Raw genomic sequence first — 15,455 nt, forward strand, 5'->3', positions numbered from 1 at the left:
TTGCGACTTTAGAGGAGTTGGACGGAAAGTGGGGCCTCCCCCCTGGAAATGCTTTCAGGTATATGCAGATTAGGGAGTTTGTCAAGCGGCAGGTGCCGGAGTTTCCGCTACTGCCGCCTAGGAGGGTGCAGGACAGGGTGCTCTCGGGAATTTATCAGGTGATGCAGGAGGAGGAGGAGGCCTCGGTGGAAGAGCTGAAAGCGAAGTGGGAGGAGGAGCTGGGGGAGGAGATCGACGATGGGATGTGGGCGGGCGCACAGGGGAGAGTGAACTCGTCCTCTTCTTGTGCACGGCTCAGCTTAATTCAGCTGAAGGTGCTGCATAGGGCTCACATGACGGGGGCCAGGATGAGACGGTTCTTTGGGGGAAGAGGACAGGTGTGGGAGGTGTTCGGGAGGCCTGGTGAACCACACCCACATGTTCTGGGCATGTCTGGCGTTGGAGGGGTTTTGGAAGGGGGTGGCGGTCCAAGGTGGTCAGTTCCAGGGTGGAGCCAGGCTGGGGGCTCACGATCTTTGGGGTAGCATCGGAGCCAGGAGGCGACAGAGGCCAGTACCCTGGCCTTTGCGTCTCTAGTAGCCCGGCGTAGGATTCTCTTACAGTGGAGGGACTCAAAGCCCCCGAGCCCGGAGGCCTGGATTAATGACATGGCCGGGTTCATCAGGCTGGAGAAGGTCAAGTTTGCCCTGAGGGGGTCGGTACAAGGGTTCTTCCGGCAGCAGCAGCCCTTTCTCGATTTTCTGATGGAGGGTTAGAGGGTGGTCAATCTCAGCAGCAGCCCGGGGGGGGGGGGGGGGGGGGGGGGGGGGGGGTTAGTTTTTGCGACGGTGCATATGCTATTTTCTTCTTTTATTGTATTGCTTTGTATTGGGTGTGGGTCCTTCTTTCTGTTTATTTCTACGCCGTGTTTATTTTATTGTTGGGAGAAAATTTGTTGTTGAAAAATTTGAATAAAAATTATTTTCTTTCAAAAACTATTACCTAGCTAAGATCAGCACATTCAGAAAAGATCAGACATCTAATCTGGAATTTAAAGATCATAAGAAACAGGAGGAATAGGCCATTCGATTTTCTGATCTGCAGGGTTGCTTTGGTGCTATGACAGATTCGCCAATCATGTATCTGCTTGAAATTTGATGTACTACCTCGTATCCCTCATATTGTCTACATTATTATGTAATGAGTTTTGACAAAGTGCTGAATTGTGTCCCATTTTTATTTTTAATTACATGTGGTTGCAAATTGGCCTCTAAATTTCCAAGATCATGCCTTTATTTCATATTAATCATTAAAGCATTAACTTTAATCCTGTTATTTCTGTTATAGTGGGGATTTATGCATGTTATTTCTATTTTTAACACAAATTTCATCCAGGTTGCTTTAATTGTCAACACCTAACTTTGCCCGAGCATATCTTCCGAACAGCATTATGGGTGTATCTATACCACATGGACTGCACCATTTCAAAAAGGCAGCTCACCATCACCTTTCTAGGACAATTAGGGATGGGCAATAAAAAAAAGTGCTGGCCTAACCAGTGAGTGAATATTAAAAAAAGTTCCTCCACTGTTTATTTTTAAGTTCTCTGCACACTCATTTATACAACTTCCCCAATGTGTTGCATTCTACAAAATGGTCCTTTAGTTCACCATAGTCAAAGACAACTGAGGATTGTAATTTTATCTGCTCACAACCTATCTGTCTAGGACAGCATGAGTGAACTAATTATGATATGTTTGAGGTCTTTAAGACAGTGTGCTCTATTTTGAACTGATTAATAATAGGTGGTATTAAGGACATTAATAATAGCACATGTCTAAGTTTGTACAAAGGGGTCATTGTAAACACTTTGGGGAATCCAGGGAAAGTCCATCTAAATGACTGCATCAACAACTTACATTTAGAGTAATGAAACATCCCAAGGCACTTCACATGAGCATTATAAAACAAAGCATAATACCGTGGCACATAGAGATATTGGGTCAGATAATAAACAGCTTAGTCAAAGAGATAGGTTTTAGAGAGTGTCTTAAAAGGAGGAAGCAAAGTAGAGCAACAAAGTAGAGAGGCGATAAAGGCAGGGTATTCCAGAGCTTGGGGCCACAACAACCTGAAGACACAGCCACCAATGTTGAGGAAATTAAAATCAGGGATACTTGGAGGCCAATGATCACTAGTATCTCAAAGAGTTGTGGCACTTGAGAAGATCATATTATAGCAAGAGGCAAGGTCACAAAGGGATTGAAAACAAGGATGAGAATTTTAAAATTAAGGCTTTGTTGGCCAAGAGCTAATATAGGTCAGCAAGCACTGGGGTTATAGGGGAATAGGACTTGCTGAGAGTTAAAATACAGGCAATGCAGTTTGGATGATATTAAGTTTATGAAGTGTAAATGTGGGAGGTCATCCACAATGTATTGGAATAGTCGAGTCTAAGTTTAACGAAGGCATGAATGAGGTATTCAGCAGTAGTTGAAATTGGGCACTATTACAGAGGGAGAAATAGGCAGTCTAGATGAGTACATGAATATGGGGTTGCTTTGAAACGGAGGGAGAAATAGGCAGTCTTAATGAGTATGGGGTTAAAAGCTCATCTTGGGATGAAATGTGACATCAAGATTGCAAAGAGACAAGCTTAATCTCAGACGGTGGCAGGAGAGGGATAGGATCGGTAGTTAAGGATCGGAGTTTGAATCAGGGACTGAAAACAGTTGCTTAAGTTTTCCCAATACTTAAAACAAGAGCTGTAAGGTCAGATAAGATAATACAATTTTTCTTCCAATGGCCAATAACAGTTAAAGTGATTCAGTACACACTGTGCTCTAGTATTTTATTTTGGACAAGTACCAAAAATCTAAACCCTTCTCACCAACTCTATGCATTTTGGACTTGTGTAGGCAAGTTTGCTTTAGTACAGGAAAAGACACAGGAAGAGGATGTGCAACAGCAATATGTGTAACAAAACTTTAAATATCATTCTCCTATAACAATACAACTACAACCTCCCTTAGCTGTAAAAACAGACTCGGCTTCAACTACAAATCAGATATGTGGCAGATATCCGAGATGATGCAAACACTAATTGGAACATTACCCAACATCCTCCACTTCAAATCCTTAATGGACCTAAAAACATTTGAACACAAGGCCATATGACATTTACGCATAGCCGATAAGAGCATTTACGCATAGCCGATAGAGAACTTTCTACCTAGATTGGCAAATCATAAGAGGAAAGCAATTTGAATAATTGCAGAACTAGAATAACCAGAAAGATCTCTGCACACTGGACTGTCACAGGCCATTTTCAGAGGCATTTGACAGACCGATGAAAGTACAGGCCAGTCAGAAACATTTGGACAGAGAGCCATAGTCCTCTAAAATCCCTGCAAAAAAAAAAATCTAATGAGTCAGCAAGAGATATTCAGGGACCTAATACACTCTGTTGCACTCAATCTGATATACCAACACAATATATATCCAACACAATCCATTTAACTTGTCTCGTCAGATTTTGTTTTTGTTTTAATTAAATGCTGAAATTGAATACACTAAATGCTGTTTGGGTGAAAATGAATGTCAGTCCGAAAATATTTTTTTTCTCGTCCCTATTTGAACATACAAATTAAGATCAAGAGCAGGCCATTTGGCCCCTCAAGCTTGCTCCACCTTTCAATGGTCATGGCTGATCGGATTGTGTCCTGAACTCCACATTCCACTAACATTTGATGATTTTCTCATTAGTCAAGGACCAATCTACCTTTAAAAAATTCAATGTCCCTGCCTCCACCGCTCTCTGCCGAAGAGTTCCAAAGATTCACAATCCACAGCGAGAAAATTTCTCATCTCGATCTTAAATGGGAGACTTCTTATTTCTAAACTGTGTCCCTTAGTTCTACTCTTTCGCACAAGGGCAAACATCCTTTCAGCATCCACCCAGTCAAGTCCCCTCAGGATTTTGCATGATACAATGATATCATCTCTCAATCTTCTAAACTCCCAATGGACACAGACCCAGCCTTCCACATTTAATCCCGTCATCCCAGGAATCATGTGAGTTAAACTTCTCTGAACTGCTTCTAATGCATATATATATTTTCTCAAACGAGACCCAAACTGTATACAGCACTTCAGATGTGGTCTCTCCAAGGCCCTGAACAATGATAGCAAAACACCACTACTTTTACACTCAATTCACCTTGCAATAAATATCAACATTCAATTTGCCTTTCTAACCACTTTCTGTACCCGAATACTATTTTTTTGTGATTCATGTACAGCACTTCATGTTTTTGTTTCCTGTGTCCAGGATATATAGGTAGGAGTTAACAGTAGCAATAATGAAAGAAACAAGCCAAACGCAGCACCTTCCATTGAAAACTCATCAAGGCTGAAGGTTTCACAAAATTCACAGGACTACTGTGCATAAATATGCAATGCTGTTAAACAATGCAAGGCTACAAACAAAGAATTTAGATATTGTATTGCTTAACATCATTGCATATTAAGAAACTACAATTCAAGAATCTTGTCATGCTTTTTAAAGCACCAAACCCGAATTGCACTTGGCGAGGAAAGCAGGAGCTATCAATGTGTGCTCATCTTGGGAGCAGTGGATCACAGGAGAGCAATTAGCAACAGGAGCACAGGAGCAAAGCAACTAGCAACCCCTCCCCCTCCCCAAAAGGTGCTTGATCCAATTACCACTCAATCAGCATCCAATTTATCACAAATTGGGGATCAAACCCGACTTCTGATTTGTATAGCTTACTCTTGTACCAACAGTATAAATATTCAATTTACCCAAATGATTTGTTGAACATGAGTGAGGATGTTCTGACCTGATTCTGCTTGCATTTCCCACGGACATTTTCCGTTATGTTTTTGCTCAGATCAAAACTGAAACGAAGGCTCCTAAAAGGTAACTGTCAGCTTAACCCTCCAGCCCCAGCAACATTATCCAAAAAAAATTGCATCAGTTTTCACTTGTATGCTTACAACATCCAACTCTACTTCACCACCCCTTTTGACCCTTCAACTTAACCCAACCTTTTGAAACCTCAGTGTCATATTTGAACCCAAGGTAATCTTCTGACCACATACACTGGTGCCATCATTAGGATTGCCTATTTCAACCTCTGGAGAATTGAGACACATCAGCTCACTGGCTGGTCAAATCCTCATATGTGCTTTTGTTACCTCTGTCTTGACTATCCCAAAGTTGAGATCATTCAAATCGTTGCTGCCCATATGCTAACTGCCATCAAGTCTCGCTCACCCTCACCTCTTGTGCTCACCGACTTCCTCCAGGTTCAGCATCTCAATTTCAAAATTCTTGGCTGTAACTAGTCGGCTACCACAAGTATGTATGCTTGGGACTCAGCTCTTTACAATTTATGCCAATGAGTTAGAACTTGACATATTTTACTCATGATACAGACTTAAGTGGAAAAGAGGTTGTAAATGGAAACGGACCAATTAAGTGAGAGGGCAAGAATATCAAATATGGACTATAGTGAAAAGTGTGAAGCGACCCACTTTGGCAGGAAAGATAAGGAGGCAGATTTTACTTTTTAATGAAAAACTGGGTAATGCTGGTTTTCAGAGGGACTTGAATGTCCTTGCATTTTAAGTTAAACTGTAGACAAAGCATTCAATCAGGAAAGCAAATGGCACTTTTTATTACAAAGTGATTGGGAGTAGAAAAGTATAGAGGTCTTACTGCAGTTGTATCATGTCTTCGTAAGACCACACCTGTGTAGAGGTTTAGTCTCAATACCCAAGGAAGGATATGCTTTCCTTCAAGAGAGTGCAACAAAGGTTCACTAAACTGATTCTTGGAATGATATTGTCCATTGGGAAACTCAGTCAATATTCCAGAGAGAAGTGTAGATCACTCACCCCTTGCGTTGGCTGATCTGTTTGTAACCTCAGATCCACAGTCCCATCTACCCCTCTCCCATGTTAATCAAGTCTTTCTAGCTCCGCCTTTAAAATATTCAGACTCTCCTTCCATCAACCTTTGAGGAAGAGTTCCAGAGACTCATGGCTTTTAAACAATTCATCTCTGCCTTAAATGAGTGACCCCTTAAAGTGACCTGTAGTTTTGGATTCTCTTACAAGAGGGAACTCTCCATATCCTCCCCATCAATACCCCTCAGGATCAAAGGTTTTGATCAAGTTGCCTCTTACCCTTCTAAATTCTAATGAACCTCTTCAACCTTTCCTCGTGAGACAACCAGCCTATTCCTGGAATTAGTCTAACAAACCTTCTCCTAAATGCGGTTACCGCATTTCGGAGAATAGTTGATTTCATTGAGACATATAAAATTCTTAAATGGCTTCATAGGATAAATGCTGGTTGGATATTTGCCCTGGCTGAAGAATCGAGAACTCGGCGATAGTTTCAAAAATTGGCCCTGACCATTTAGGAACGAAATGAGGCATCGGAGAAATGTCTTTAATGGTTGATGAACCTTTGGAATTTTCTAGCCCAGAGAGCTGTGGATATTCAGCTGATGTATATATTAAAAACAGAGGTCAATATATTTTTGGATTATGAAGAAAATCAAGGAATTATATGGTTAGTGCAGGAAAGTGGAGTTGAGATAAAACAACTATGATCTTACTGAATGGTAGAGCAGTTTCAGAAGACCAGATGGCCTACACCTGCCCCAATTTATTTTATTTTCTTATATTCAAACTAGACTTCAAATCCTCCACAGCCTTGTCCTTAGCTATCTCTGTGACCTCTTCCAGCTCCGGATATTTGGTCTCTCTTTCGAGGCACATCTTAAAACCTATCTCTATGACCAAGCTTCTGCTCATCTGCCCTAACATGTGGCTTGGTGTCCAATTTGTTTGAACACCCTCGTGTGCATCAAGGGCCTTGGAACGATTACGGTGCTATTGAAATTCGGGTTGTTAAATTATAGCGAATAAAGAGAAGGGCTCTAATTTTAAGTTTCTTTACTGAAAAACGAAATAAAAGAATCTGCATTGATCATCGGACGCTGCTCATTTCTATAGAAAAGCATAGAACTTAAGTCAAGTGTTAAAAATGTGCAGCTTCAGAAGAGGATATTAACCAATTCCCCACCCTTGAAGCTGTCAAGTCATCAGAGGCGCCTCTCCCTCTCTCTCCGTGGCGGGGCCTACTGCCGAGCCCCTGGCTTTATTTATTATTTACCTGTTGGGCACCCACACTCGAGCAGAACGGTCCCTGGACACGGACACGAAGGCTCCCACGGGGAATAAGGTGGTGGCCAGCCCCCTGACGTCCATTTGGTGCCCGGCTAAGGAGCAGCTGAGCCTGAATCCGGATGACGCCATGTCGGCCTGGCCGTCTCTGCCGGTAACATGGCGGCATCCTGGGAGCAGCAAACCCAACACCTTTCTCCTTTCTGTAAATTTATTAGAAAACACGCACCTCCGGTCAAAACTCCCAATGATTGGTACACTTTTAAAATACGCATTTGAAAAATATACGTTAACAATTATCAATGTGCCCCGGACGGGTCAGAGGTGGGTAGCCATGGTAACCGTCATCAAAGGCTGACGATTATAATTGGCCGGGCCGGACAAAGGCGCTCATTTATTTCCGGTTAGAAAAGATATTAACGTGATTTTTAAAAAAAATATCAGATTAAGGAGAAGTTGATTGTGTTTTTTAGCGGTGTCGGCGACTGAAAAAATCGTTTAGGACGACAATAGAGTGACGGGAGTCGCCGGCGGGGAGGGAGGGAGGGGGGAGGAGGTGGCGGGGAGGGAACCACAACGACATCTAGAGGCTCGGATGACCGAGTTGGAGCCAGCATCCCGGCTCCTGCACTGAGTGAGACAGGAGCAAGAGGCAAGGTAGCCCGTCCAGTTCAATGTCTTGTTAACTCGCCCTTCACAACACTCAATGCCTTTTGTTTAGCTGGTGAGATCAGGTGTAATTGCCTGTTCCTGCTAGCCTGGATCTTGGATGTCACCCTTGTGGACGGCCACGAATTGGATTCAGTTAGAATTGGTTTTTTTTGGAGCAAGCAAGGAGATGGATGAGGGATTTTGCTTGCTCCCTTCCTTCTTTCCACTCTGCGCATTGACTTCTTAACTGGGAGGGGGAAGAATATATTTATAAAAATGCACAAGAGACCCACCATCACTTTTTTGCTCCTTCACTATTCCTGCATTGATCAGAGATTATATTATGATGTTCAATTACAATTCAATATTCCCCTTCTGCCCTAAGGCTTGCAAGATTACATTATTGGTGTTAATTTTCATAACCGCTCTCGCAGGGAAGGTGTTTTTTATTTGCATGTAAGCTTTACAAATCCGCCAAGATAACTATGTCCCTGTTGCTTTAATTTTCAATTTTGTTGTGAGGTGGCAGTAAGGCGGTAATAATGCGACCCCCCCCCCCCCCCCCCCCCCCCCCCCCCCCCCCCCCCCAAGGCTGTACACGCAGGAGTCCTTTTTAAAATAAAAACGAAAGAGACAAGATATCTTTGTGGTGTGTTGAAGTTGCGTTCCATTTTCTTCATGTTTAGACTCTTACCAGACGTGACTCACTCACTCACTAAATCACCAAGGAAACGTGACGCTTCCCCGGAGCGGCATTGAGTGCAACAAGCAGTTTGTGATCACCAAGTCACAACTTTATTTTTACACCGAGACAGTTCATTTGACATTGGTCTTTTTTTCTCCCCTCCAGACCGGTGAATCTGTAAAATGCCTCAAAAAGTTCTCAAGTGCGTTATTCAATTTGAAATCCACGCGGTAAGATGCATATTCTCAACTTCTGTACTCTTAATGCAATACTTAATTAACATATGACAGATGCACCGTAAATATATATTCCAGTGGTGAGCTCTACATTGCATTCGACGTTTAAATGTTAACATGCACTGAAACAAGCCCGTATTTATGAACTGCCTGCAATTGTGGACTTGATCTGTCGAAGTGACATGTGTTGCTAAGGTTCCCGACATCGAAAACTGAATATCCCGAAAGAAAACGCCCTTTATAAAAAGGGAGGGTGTCTTTTCCTCCGTAATAACTTTCTCTCGAAATTAGTGAAACAGCTTTTTTTAATGTTAATGTATGATTTATAATTATAACTTTCCCTTCTGTGTATATTTGCCTTGTACTTCTAGTTTACAACAATATTCAAGCCTCGCGTTTGCATTTTTCTTGAAGCACCTTATTCCAGAAGTCCTTGAAGTTGAGTACTGTCTATAGTGTCCGTGCTGCGAATGATGTAGCACCATACGTGGCAACTCCTTTGATTGCAGGCTTGTGAAATTTGCATATTTTCATCAAGTTCTTGGAAGATACTACTTTTCCAAAAAAGTAGGATGCAATACATCTAAAAATTGACCAGCTCCAATGCATTCTAAGATGAGCAAACGTTCACGGCACATGAAGGTTTATTGTAACCATGTCATAGGCAAAATGCACACAGGTAGTTCTAGTTCAATATCAAATCAATGTTATTGATTTATAACTTAAACAAAGATTAAGAATCCCTCGTTACATGTACACTGTAAACAATGCAATAATTCTGAGTCAAGCAAGATCCAAACCAAAAGGCAGACTTGTACAGTCAAGCTTATATATAGTAATTTAAATACAAACTTAAATTCTAACTATGACTATATCTAATATTTGTATATCCTTCATCTTAATTATAATATCACTACAGATGTAGAAAATGCCTTACTTATTGTTGACCTGTATGTCAAGTTTATTGGCACTTCTCCCAATATCATCTTACATAAATTGATTTTTTTCCTATCAATTGTGCGTAATTCCTGGTTTCTTTTTTGTGAAGGAATCATGACCCTTCAATTCCAAGCAGCTGTCTCGTATATATATATACTGTATATATATCCTCTATATATATTTTACATTTCTAGAAAGATAGAATTGGCATTCATATTCACCCAACCAAATCTGAGTAGGTTAAATTGAAAAGTATAAGTAGCACATTTAACCCATCCCATAATCATTCCAGAATAGTGCAGTTAACTTCAACAAAACAATAAGTCAATGATCAATTATTCAAACAGGTATATTAAACATTTAACACTATCTTATTGACAGCCAATGCTATTTAGCATTATATTTGTACTCTAGGTTCAGATTTTAATTCTGCCAGAAATATAGAAAGAGACAGCTGTAATTGGAAAAGATGAGGAAACAGCTTCCATGAAGCTGGACTAATCCAGCAAGTTGCTGGTTGAACAGTGAAATCTAAATGTTTCATACTCCAGCAATCCTGAATTGGATTTCATTTGGGCAATTTAACACATGGGCCTCCATTGATTTAAATGTATATTCGTCATATATCAATACTGTGTCCAATTCTGTTCACCACACTACCAGAAGGACGTGGAGGCTTTGGCGAGAGTACAGAGAAGGTTTACCAAGATGTTGCTTGGTATGGAGGGTATTAGCTACGAGGAGAGATTGAATGAATTGGGATTGTTCTCCCTTGAGAGATGGAGGCTGAGGGGCAGCCTGATAGAAGTTTATAATATTATGAGCGGTATAGATAGGGTGAACAGTTGGAGGCTTTTTCCCAGGGCAGAAATTACAATTACAAGGGGGCCAGGTTCAAGGTGAGGGGGGAAAAGATTCAGTGGAGACTAGCAGGGGAAGTTTTTTACACAGAGCATGGTGGTGGCCTGGAATGCACTGCCAAGTGAGGTGGTTGAGGCAGGTACGTTAGCGACCTTTAAGACTTATCTGGATAGGCACATGAACAGACGGGGTATAGAAGGATACAGGCGATTAGTCTAGATAGGATACGTGATTGGTGCAGGCTTGGAGGGCTGAAGGGCCTGTTCCGGTGCTGTATTCTTTGTTCTTTGATATGACTCTTCTGTGTGGAAACATTTGACAGACCTTTTGCTTTGTCCATCGGATAATACAATTGTGTTTTAATAGGTTGTGGAGATCAGGGAGATGGCTGTGTAGAGATTACTGAAGGGTCTGATTAATTAAATATCCCCTAATATTTTTGAGTTAGTGGTTGATATGTTTAACTGTGCAGCTGCACACACATGGTAATTTAAAGGGGCCGGGTTTTGGTGTCCTATATGGGAATCTTTGAGTTGCTGCAGGTTCTGACTGTATTGCTCAGATCTCAAGGATTTTTAATCCTGCTCTGGGTTTTGCACACAGTGGGAATTAATTGCTTTGCAAATTTTATCAAATGTAATTGCTTCTTTTTGCAGGTTACCCTTGCCTATATTGCACATTTCATGTAAAAATTGCAGATAGTATAAGTTGTAATTAGAAATATAATATGTTGCTAATCAGTCTCTCATTGCACTGCTCAGGTGTTTTGGGCCAGGGTTTAGAGAACTCCAAAGTGTATCATGGAGTTCACCTGACCCACAACTTTTAATAGATTGTGGTATGGGGAGCACATGGCCCACTCTACAGGTGTGGTACAGCAGAAATGGAAAAGTATTTTTTAAAGCAAAACAATGTTTATTCTATGAACTCAAGTTAACCTTTTTAAAACATACAGTGGACACCTTAGCAACCATTCATTCAAATACAACACCCAAAGAATACAACACTAAGTAATCCATTAAGCTTTCCTTTTAACATCTATTAAAACACCTTTTACTAGGAGCACATCAGGTTAAAGTCACTACTGTTATTAGTTTTAAATCACCAGGATCGATTTACAGTCTTTAGATTACAAAGAGACTCTAATACACCTTCTGGCTGTGACTGCAGCTATCCAGCTCTGAAAACGAAACTAAAACTCACCCTGCAACAAACAGCCCAAAACAAAAGTAAAAAGCTGACAGACAGCCCAGCTCCACCCACTCTCTAACATCACTGCAGTAATAAACACCCATTTCTTAAAGGTACTCTCACTACAGATACTTAAATACACACCCATTTATAAACACCCATTTCTTAAAGGTGCTCTCACATGACACAGGAGAAATCTAAAATCTGCATTTCTTATTTATCTTGTAATTATCTTCCTGCTTGTTTCCACTCCCATTTCTTTCATTCTGTCCCTCTGTCTTCCATGTTTTCTCCTTTTTCTTCATTTTTTTTTACCTCGTCTCAGTGTTGCCCCTCATGGATATTTTAAATTATTTTCAAGTCTCTCTCAACAAACATGAATGCAAATTTTCAAATATTTTTGCAATCACTGATACTATTTTTCAGTTTCTTTCCTTTTCTGGTTAATGTCATAGAATCATAGAATTTATAGTGCAGAAGGAGGTCATTTGGCCCATTAGGTCTGTATTCGCCCTTGGAAAGAGCGCCCTACTTAAGCCCACATCTCCACCCTATCCCTGTAACCCCGCCTAATCTTTTTTGACACTGAGGGCAATTTGGCTAATCCACCTAACCTGCACATCTTTGAATTGTGAGAGGAATCTGGAGCATCCGGAGGAAACCCATGCAGTCACGGAGAGACCATGCAGACTCCATAAAGACAGTGACCCAAGCCAGGAATTGAACTTGGGACCTTGGAGCTATGAAGCTACTGTGCCACACGGTCATGTTGGAAGTGTCCAACTATCATTCCTTTTGAAATATATATAACATTAAACCTGGCAATACATGTTTTTAAGCCATTTATTTGGCCAATATTGAAATTTATAAATGGTCAAATAATCAGACAGAGCTCAGTAATACAAGCTACAGCTTTTGATAACCTTAATGTTAATTTTCTGGAAATCATTACATCACTTACTTTGGATGTCAACACTGAAGAGACCATTACTGTGCAGCGTTCGATTAGTCTGAGTCTGGAGACTGAGCTTGAATCGCGACTCGACGTGCTGAGCTTGGGCAATGTGAGGCATAACAGGCATAAGAGAAACTCTTGCTTAAGTAAGGGTTGGTGACGTTTACCATGTTTGTAATGGGAAACATTTAGATCATCATTAGGCCAAGGGAGAAAGGGCTAATTGTAAAACCACTGGAAGGAGAAAGCAGGAGAGCATAGTTCCAACATTGGAGGGTTGAAAATGATTGGAGTCATAAGCATTCAATTGTGTTTAATTGTCTATTAATGGATATTTGTTCTTCATGTTATGTATTGGCGTCTATTTAGTTGGAAGTGAGCTCAGGAATAGAGTATTAGTAAGTTTGTTCCTGCTGGCCTGACAAAATACATCTTGCTCTTGCATTGAAACGCCTCCAATTGGATGCTCTGTTAGGGTTGTCAGTGCTGATTGAACATTTTCTGAAAAGTTGATCACATGACATTTATTCACAAATAATTAACCACCTGACATTTGCTCATGTGCCACCTGATTATGTGACCTCTGGTCAAATAGTACTTGTCCAGAGTTTCAACATGTTTTCATATTTAGTGGGGTTCCCTGTGATTCAATGTCTTAGCTCACATTTTTATGCTAGCAATTGTTTCACTTGTTTCTAAGGACTGTGAGGTTGCCAGACAGCATGAACATAAAGCACACTGGTTTGGACCACAAGCTGCACTTTTGTCCTGGTTGTTAGCAACAGTACATAGCTGAGAGTTTCGTCTTCCATTCCAGCAACCACCTGGAATTTGATGTATATTGTAAATATAATTTCTTTACAATAAACCAAGTTTCTTTTTGTAACAAGATTTGGACTCATTTGTGGCCTACAACACTGGCGACAAGGGTACAACTGGATTACGTTCAATGCTGCTACACCATCGGCTGAACTTTACTCCTTTACTCTGCTGGACCAAGTTTGGAAATTTTTTTTTTTTTAAATATGCCTTTGTTTGGAAGATTGGACATGTTCAACGCAAGATTAGAGGATTGGACACAGTACGCAGATTGTCTGCGTTACTTTTTCCGGGTTAACACAACCACAGTTGCTGATTGACAGACAGTTATTGCTGACTACCTGTGGCGTTCATACCTATGGAGTGATAAAGAACTTTACATATCCTGCAGCCCAGCACACTATAATGGCACCCAGTGGTGCAATACCTCTACCCAAAACTGTGCAGAGATACTATTTAATACAGCAGAGAGGACCCCTAGAGTGTCCGTAACCAAGTTTTTGACAAGGCTACTAAAAATAGCTGATATTTGTGAATACGGAACTTGCCTTTTTGAAATGCTGCACGACCGTTTGGGCTGCAGTGTAAATAACATGGTCTCAAAGGAAATTGCTAGCCGGATCGTCCCTAAACCTTCGGCAGGCCATTCAAATTTTGCTTTTCAATGAAAGCCCTGAGAGAGGAGTGCAGGAGATCCTGGAGATTTAGGATGCACCCCATCCCTATCGAGACAGGTGCCAACTAAGGGCTCACTTTCCGCCTGGATTAATCGGAGGAGGAGTGTATGCAGCTGAATTGTGTTATGGCACCCCGAGTGGCCTCCATCAAGATAACTGTGCAGGTTAATGGACATCCATTAGACATGGAGCAAGACACAGGAGCTCTGGTTTCCATTGTTGGAAAGCAGACTTTCGACAGGATAAAATCGGGCGTGAAGCAGTTGATCTGCGGGATGCCGAGGCAAGGTTAGCGTTGTATACCAGCGACCTGTTAGCCATTGCAGGGACTGCAATGACCCTGGTGGTTTACGGACTATTGTTGATGCGTCTCCCATTGATCAGAGTCAATGGACATGACCCCAGGTTGCTAGGCCACGATTGGCTAAAGCACCTATATCTGGACTGGCAGCAGATTTTCAAAATAGGATCCGGGGACCTGTACTGAGTACGAGGAAAATACCCTGTGGTTTTCCAACCCAGACTGGAAAATAAAAGGGGTCATGGCAAATATCAGGTCGATTCGGTCGCACAACCAAGGTATTGGTTCAGAAAGCAAAGTACAGTGCACACCCCTGTCAGCATCAATGGAGCTGAGGTGGAGATGGTCAGCAGTTTCAAATTCCTAGGGGTACGCATCTCCAAAAATCTGTCCTGGTCCACCCACGTCGACGTTACCACTAAGAAAGCACAACAGCGCCTATACTTCTTCAGGAAGCTAAGGAAATTCGGCATGTCCACATTAACTCTTACCAACTTTTACAGATGCACCATAGAAAGCATCCTATCTGGCTGCATCACAGCCTGGTCTGGCAACTGCTCAGCCCAAGACTGCAAGAAACCTCAGAGAGTCATGAACACAGCCCAGTCCATCACACAAACCTGCCTCCCATCCATTGACTCCATCTACACCTCCCGCTGCCTGGGGAAAGAGGGCAGCATAATCAAAGACTCCTCCCACCCGGTTTACTCACTCTTCCAACTTCTTCCATCGGGCAGGAGATACAAAAGTCTGAGAAAACGTACAGACTCAAAAACAGCTTCTTCGTCGCTGTTGCCAGACTCCTCAATGACCCGCTTATGGACTGACCTCATTAACACTACACCCCTGTATGCTTCACCCGATGCTGGTGTTATGTAGTTACATTGTGGACCTTGTGTTGCCCTATTATGCATTTTCTTTTATTTATTTTCTTTCCATG

General features: G+C 41.6%; 2 protein-coding genes across 4 annotated transcripts in view; one reads left to right on the plus strand and one right to left on the minus strand.

Annotated features, from left to right (window-relative positions):
• plaa (phospholipase A2-activating protein) overlaps window positions 1-7,374 on the minus strand; it is a 54,977-nt gene extending 47,603 nt beyond the window's left edge. Inside the window, exon 1 of one of the 2 annotated variants that reach the window (XM_038804649.1) lies at window positions 7,190-7,374. The gene's annotated coding sequence lies outside the window, so the exon portion shown is untranslated. The remainder of the gene's footprint in view (window positions 1-7,189) is intronic. The other variant, XM_038804650.1, reaches the window with a different exon arrangement.
• Window positions 7,375-7,436: 62 nt separating this feature from the next.
• LOC119970281 (spermatogenesis-associated protein 6-like) overlaps window positions 7,437-15,455 on the plus strand; it is a 131,212-nt gene continuing 123,193 nt past the window's right edge. Inside the window, exons 1-2 of one of the 2 annotated variants that reach the window (XM_038804652.1) lie at window positions 7,437-7,603; window positions 8,702-8,766. In XM_038804652.1, coding sequence (XP_038660580.1) covers window positions 8,719-8,766 — 48 coding nt within the window. In that variant the 5' untranslated portion in view covers window positions 7,437-7,603; window positions 8,702-8,718. Of the gene's footprint in view, window positions 7,604-7,767; window positions 7,858-8,701; window positions 8,767-15,455 lie in introns of those variants that run through there. The other variant, XM_038804651.1, reaches the window with a different exon arrangement.

The sequence above is a fragment of the Scyliorhinus canicula genome, chromosome 8 (assembly GCF_902713615.1).
Source record: "Scyliorhinus canicula chromosome 8, sScyCan1.1, whole genome shotgun sequence".
NCBI lineage: Eukaryota > Metazoa > Chordata > Chondrichthyes > Carcharhiniformes > Scyliorhinidae > Scyliorhinus > Scyliorhinus canicula.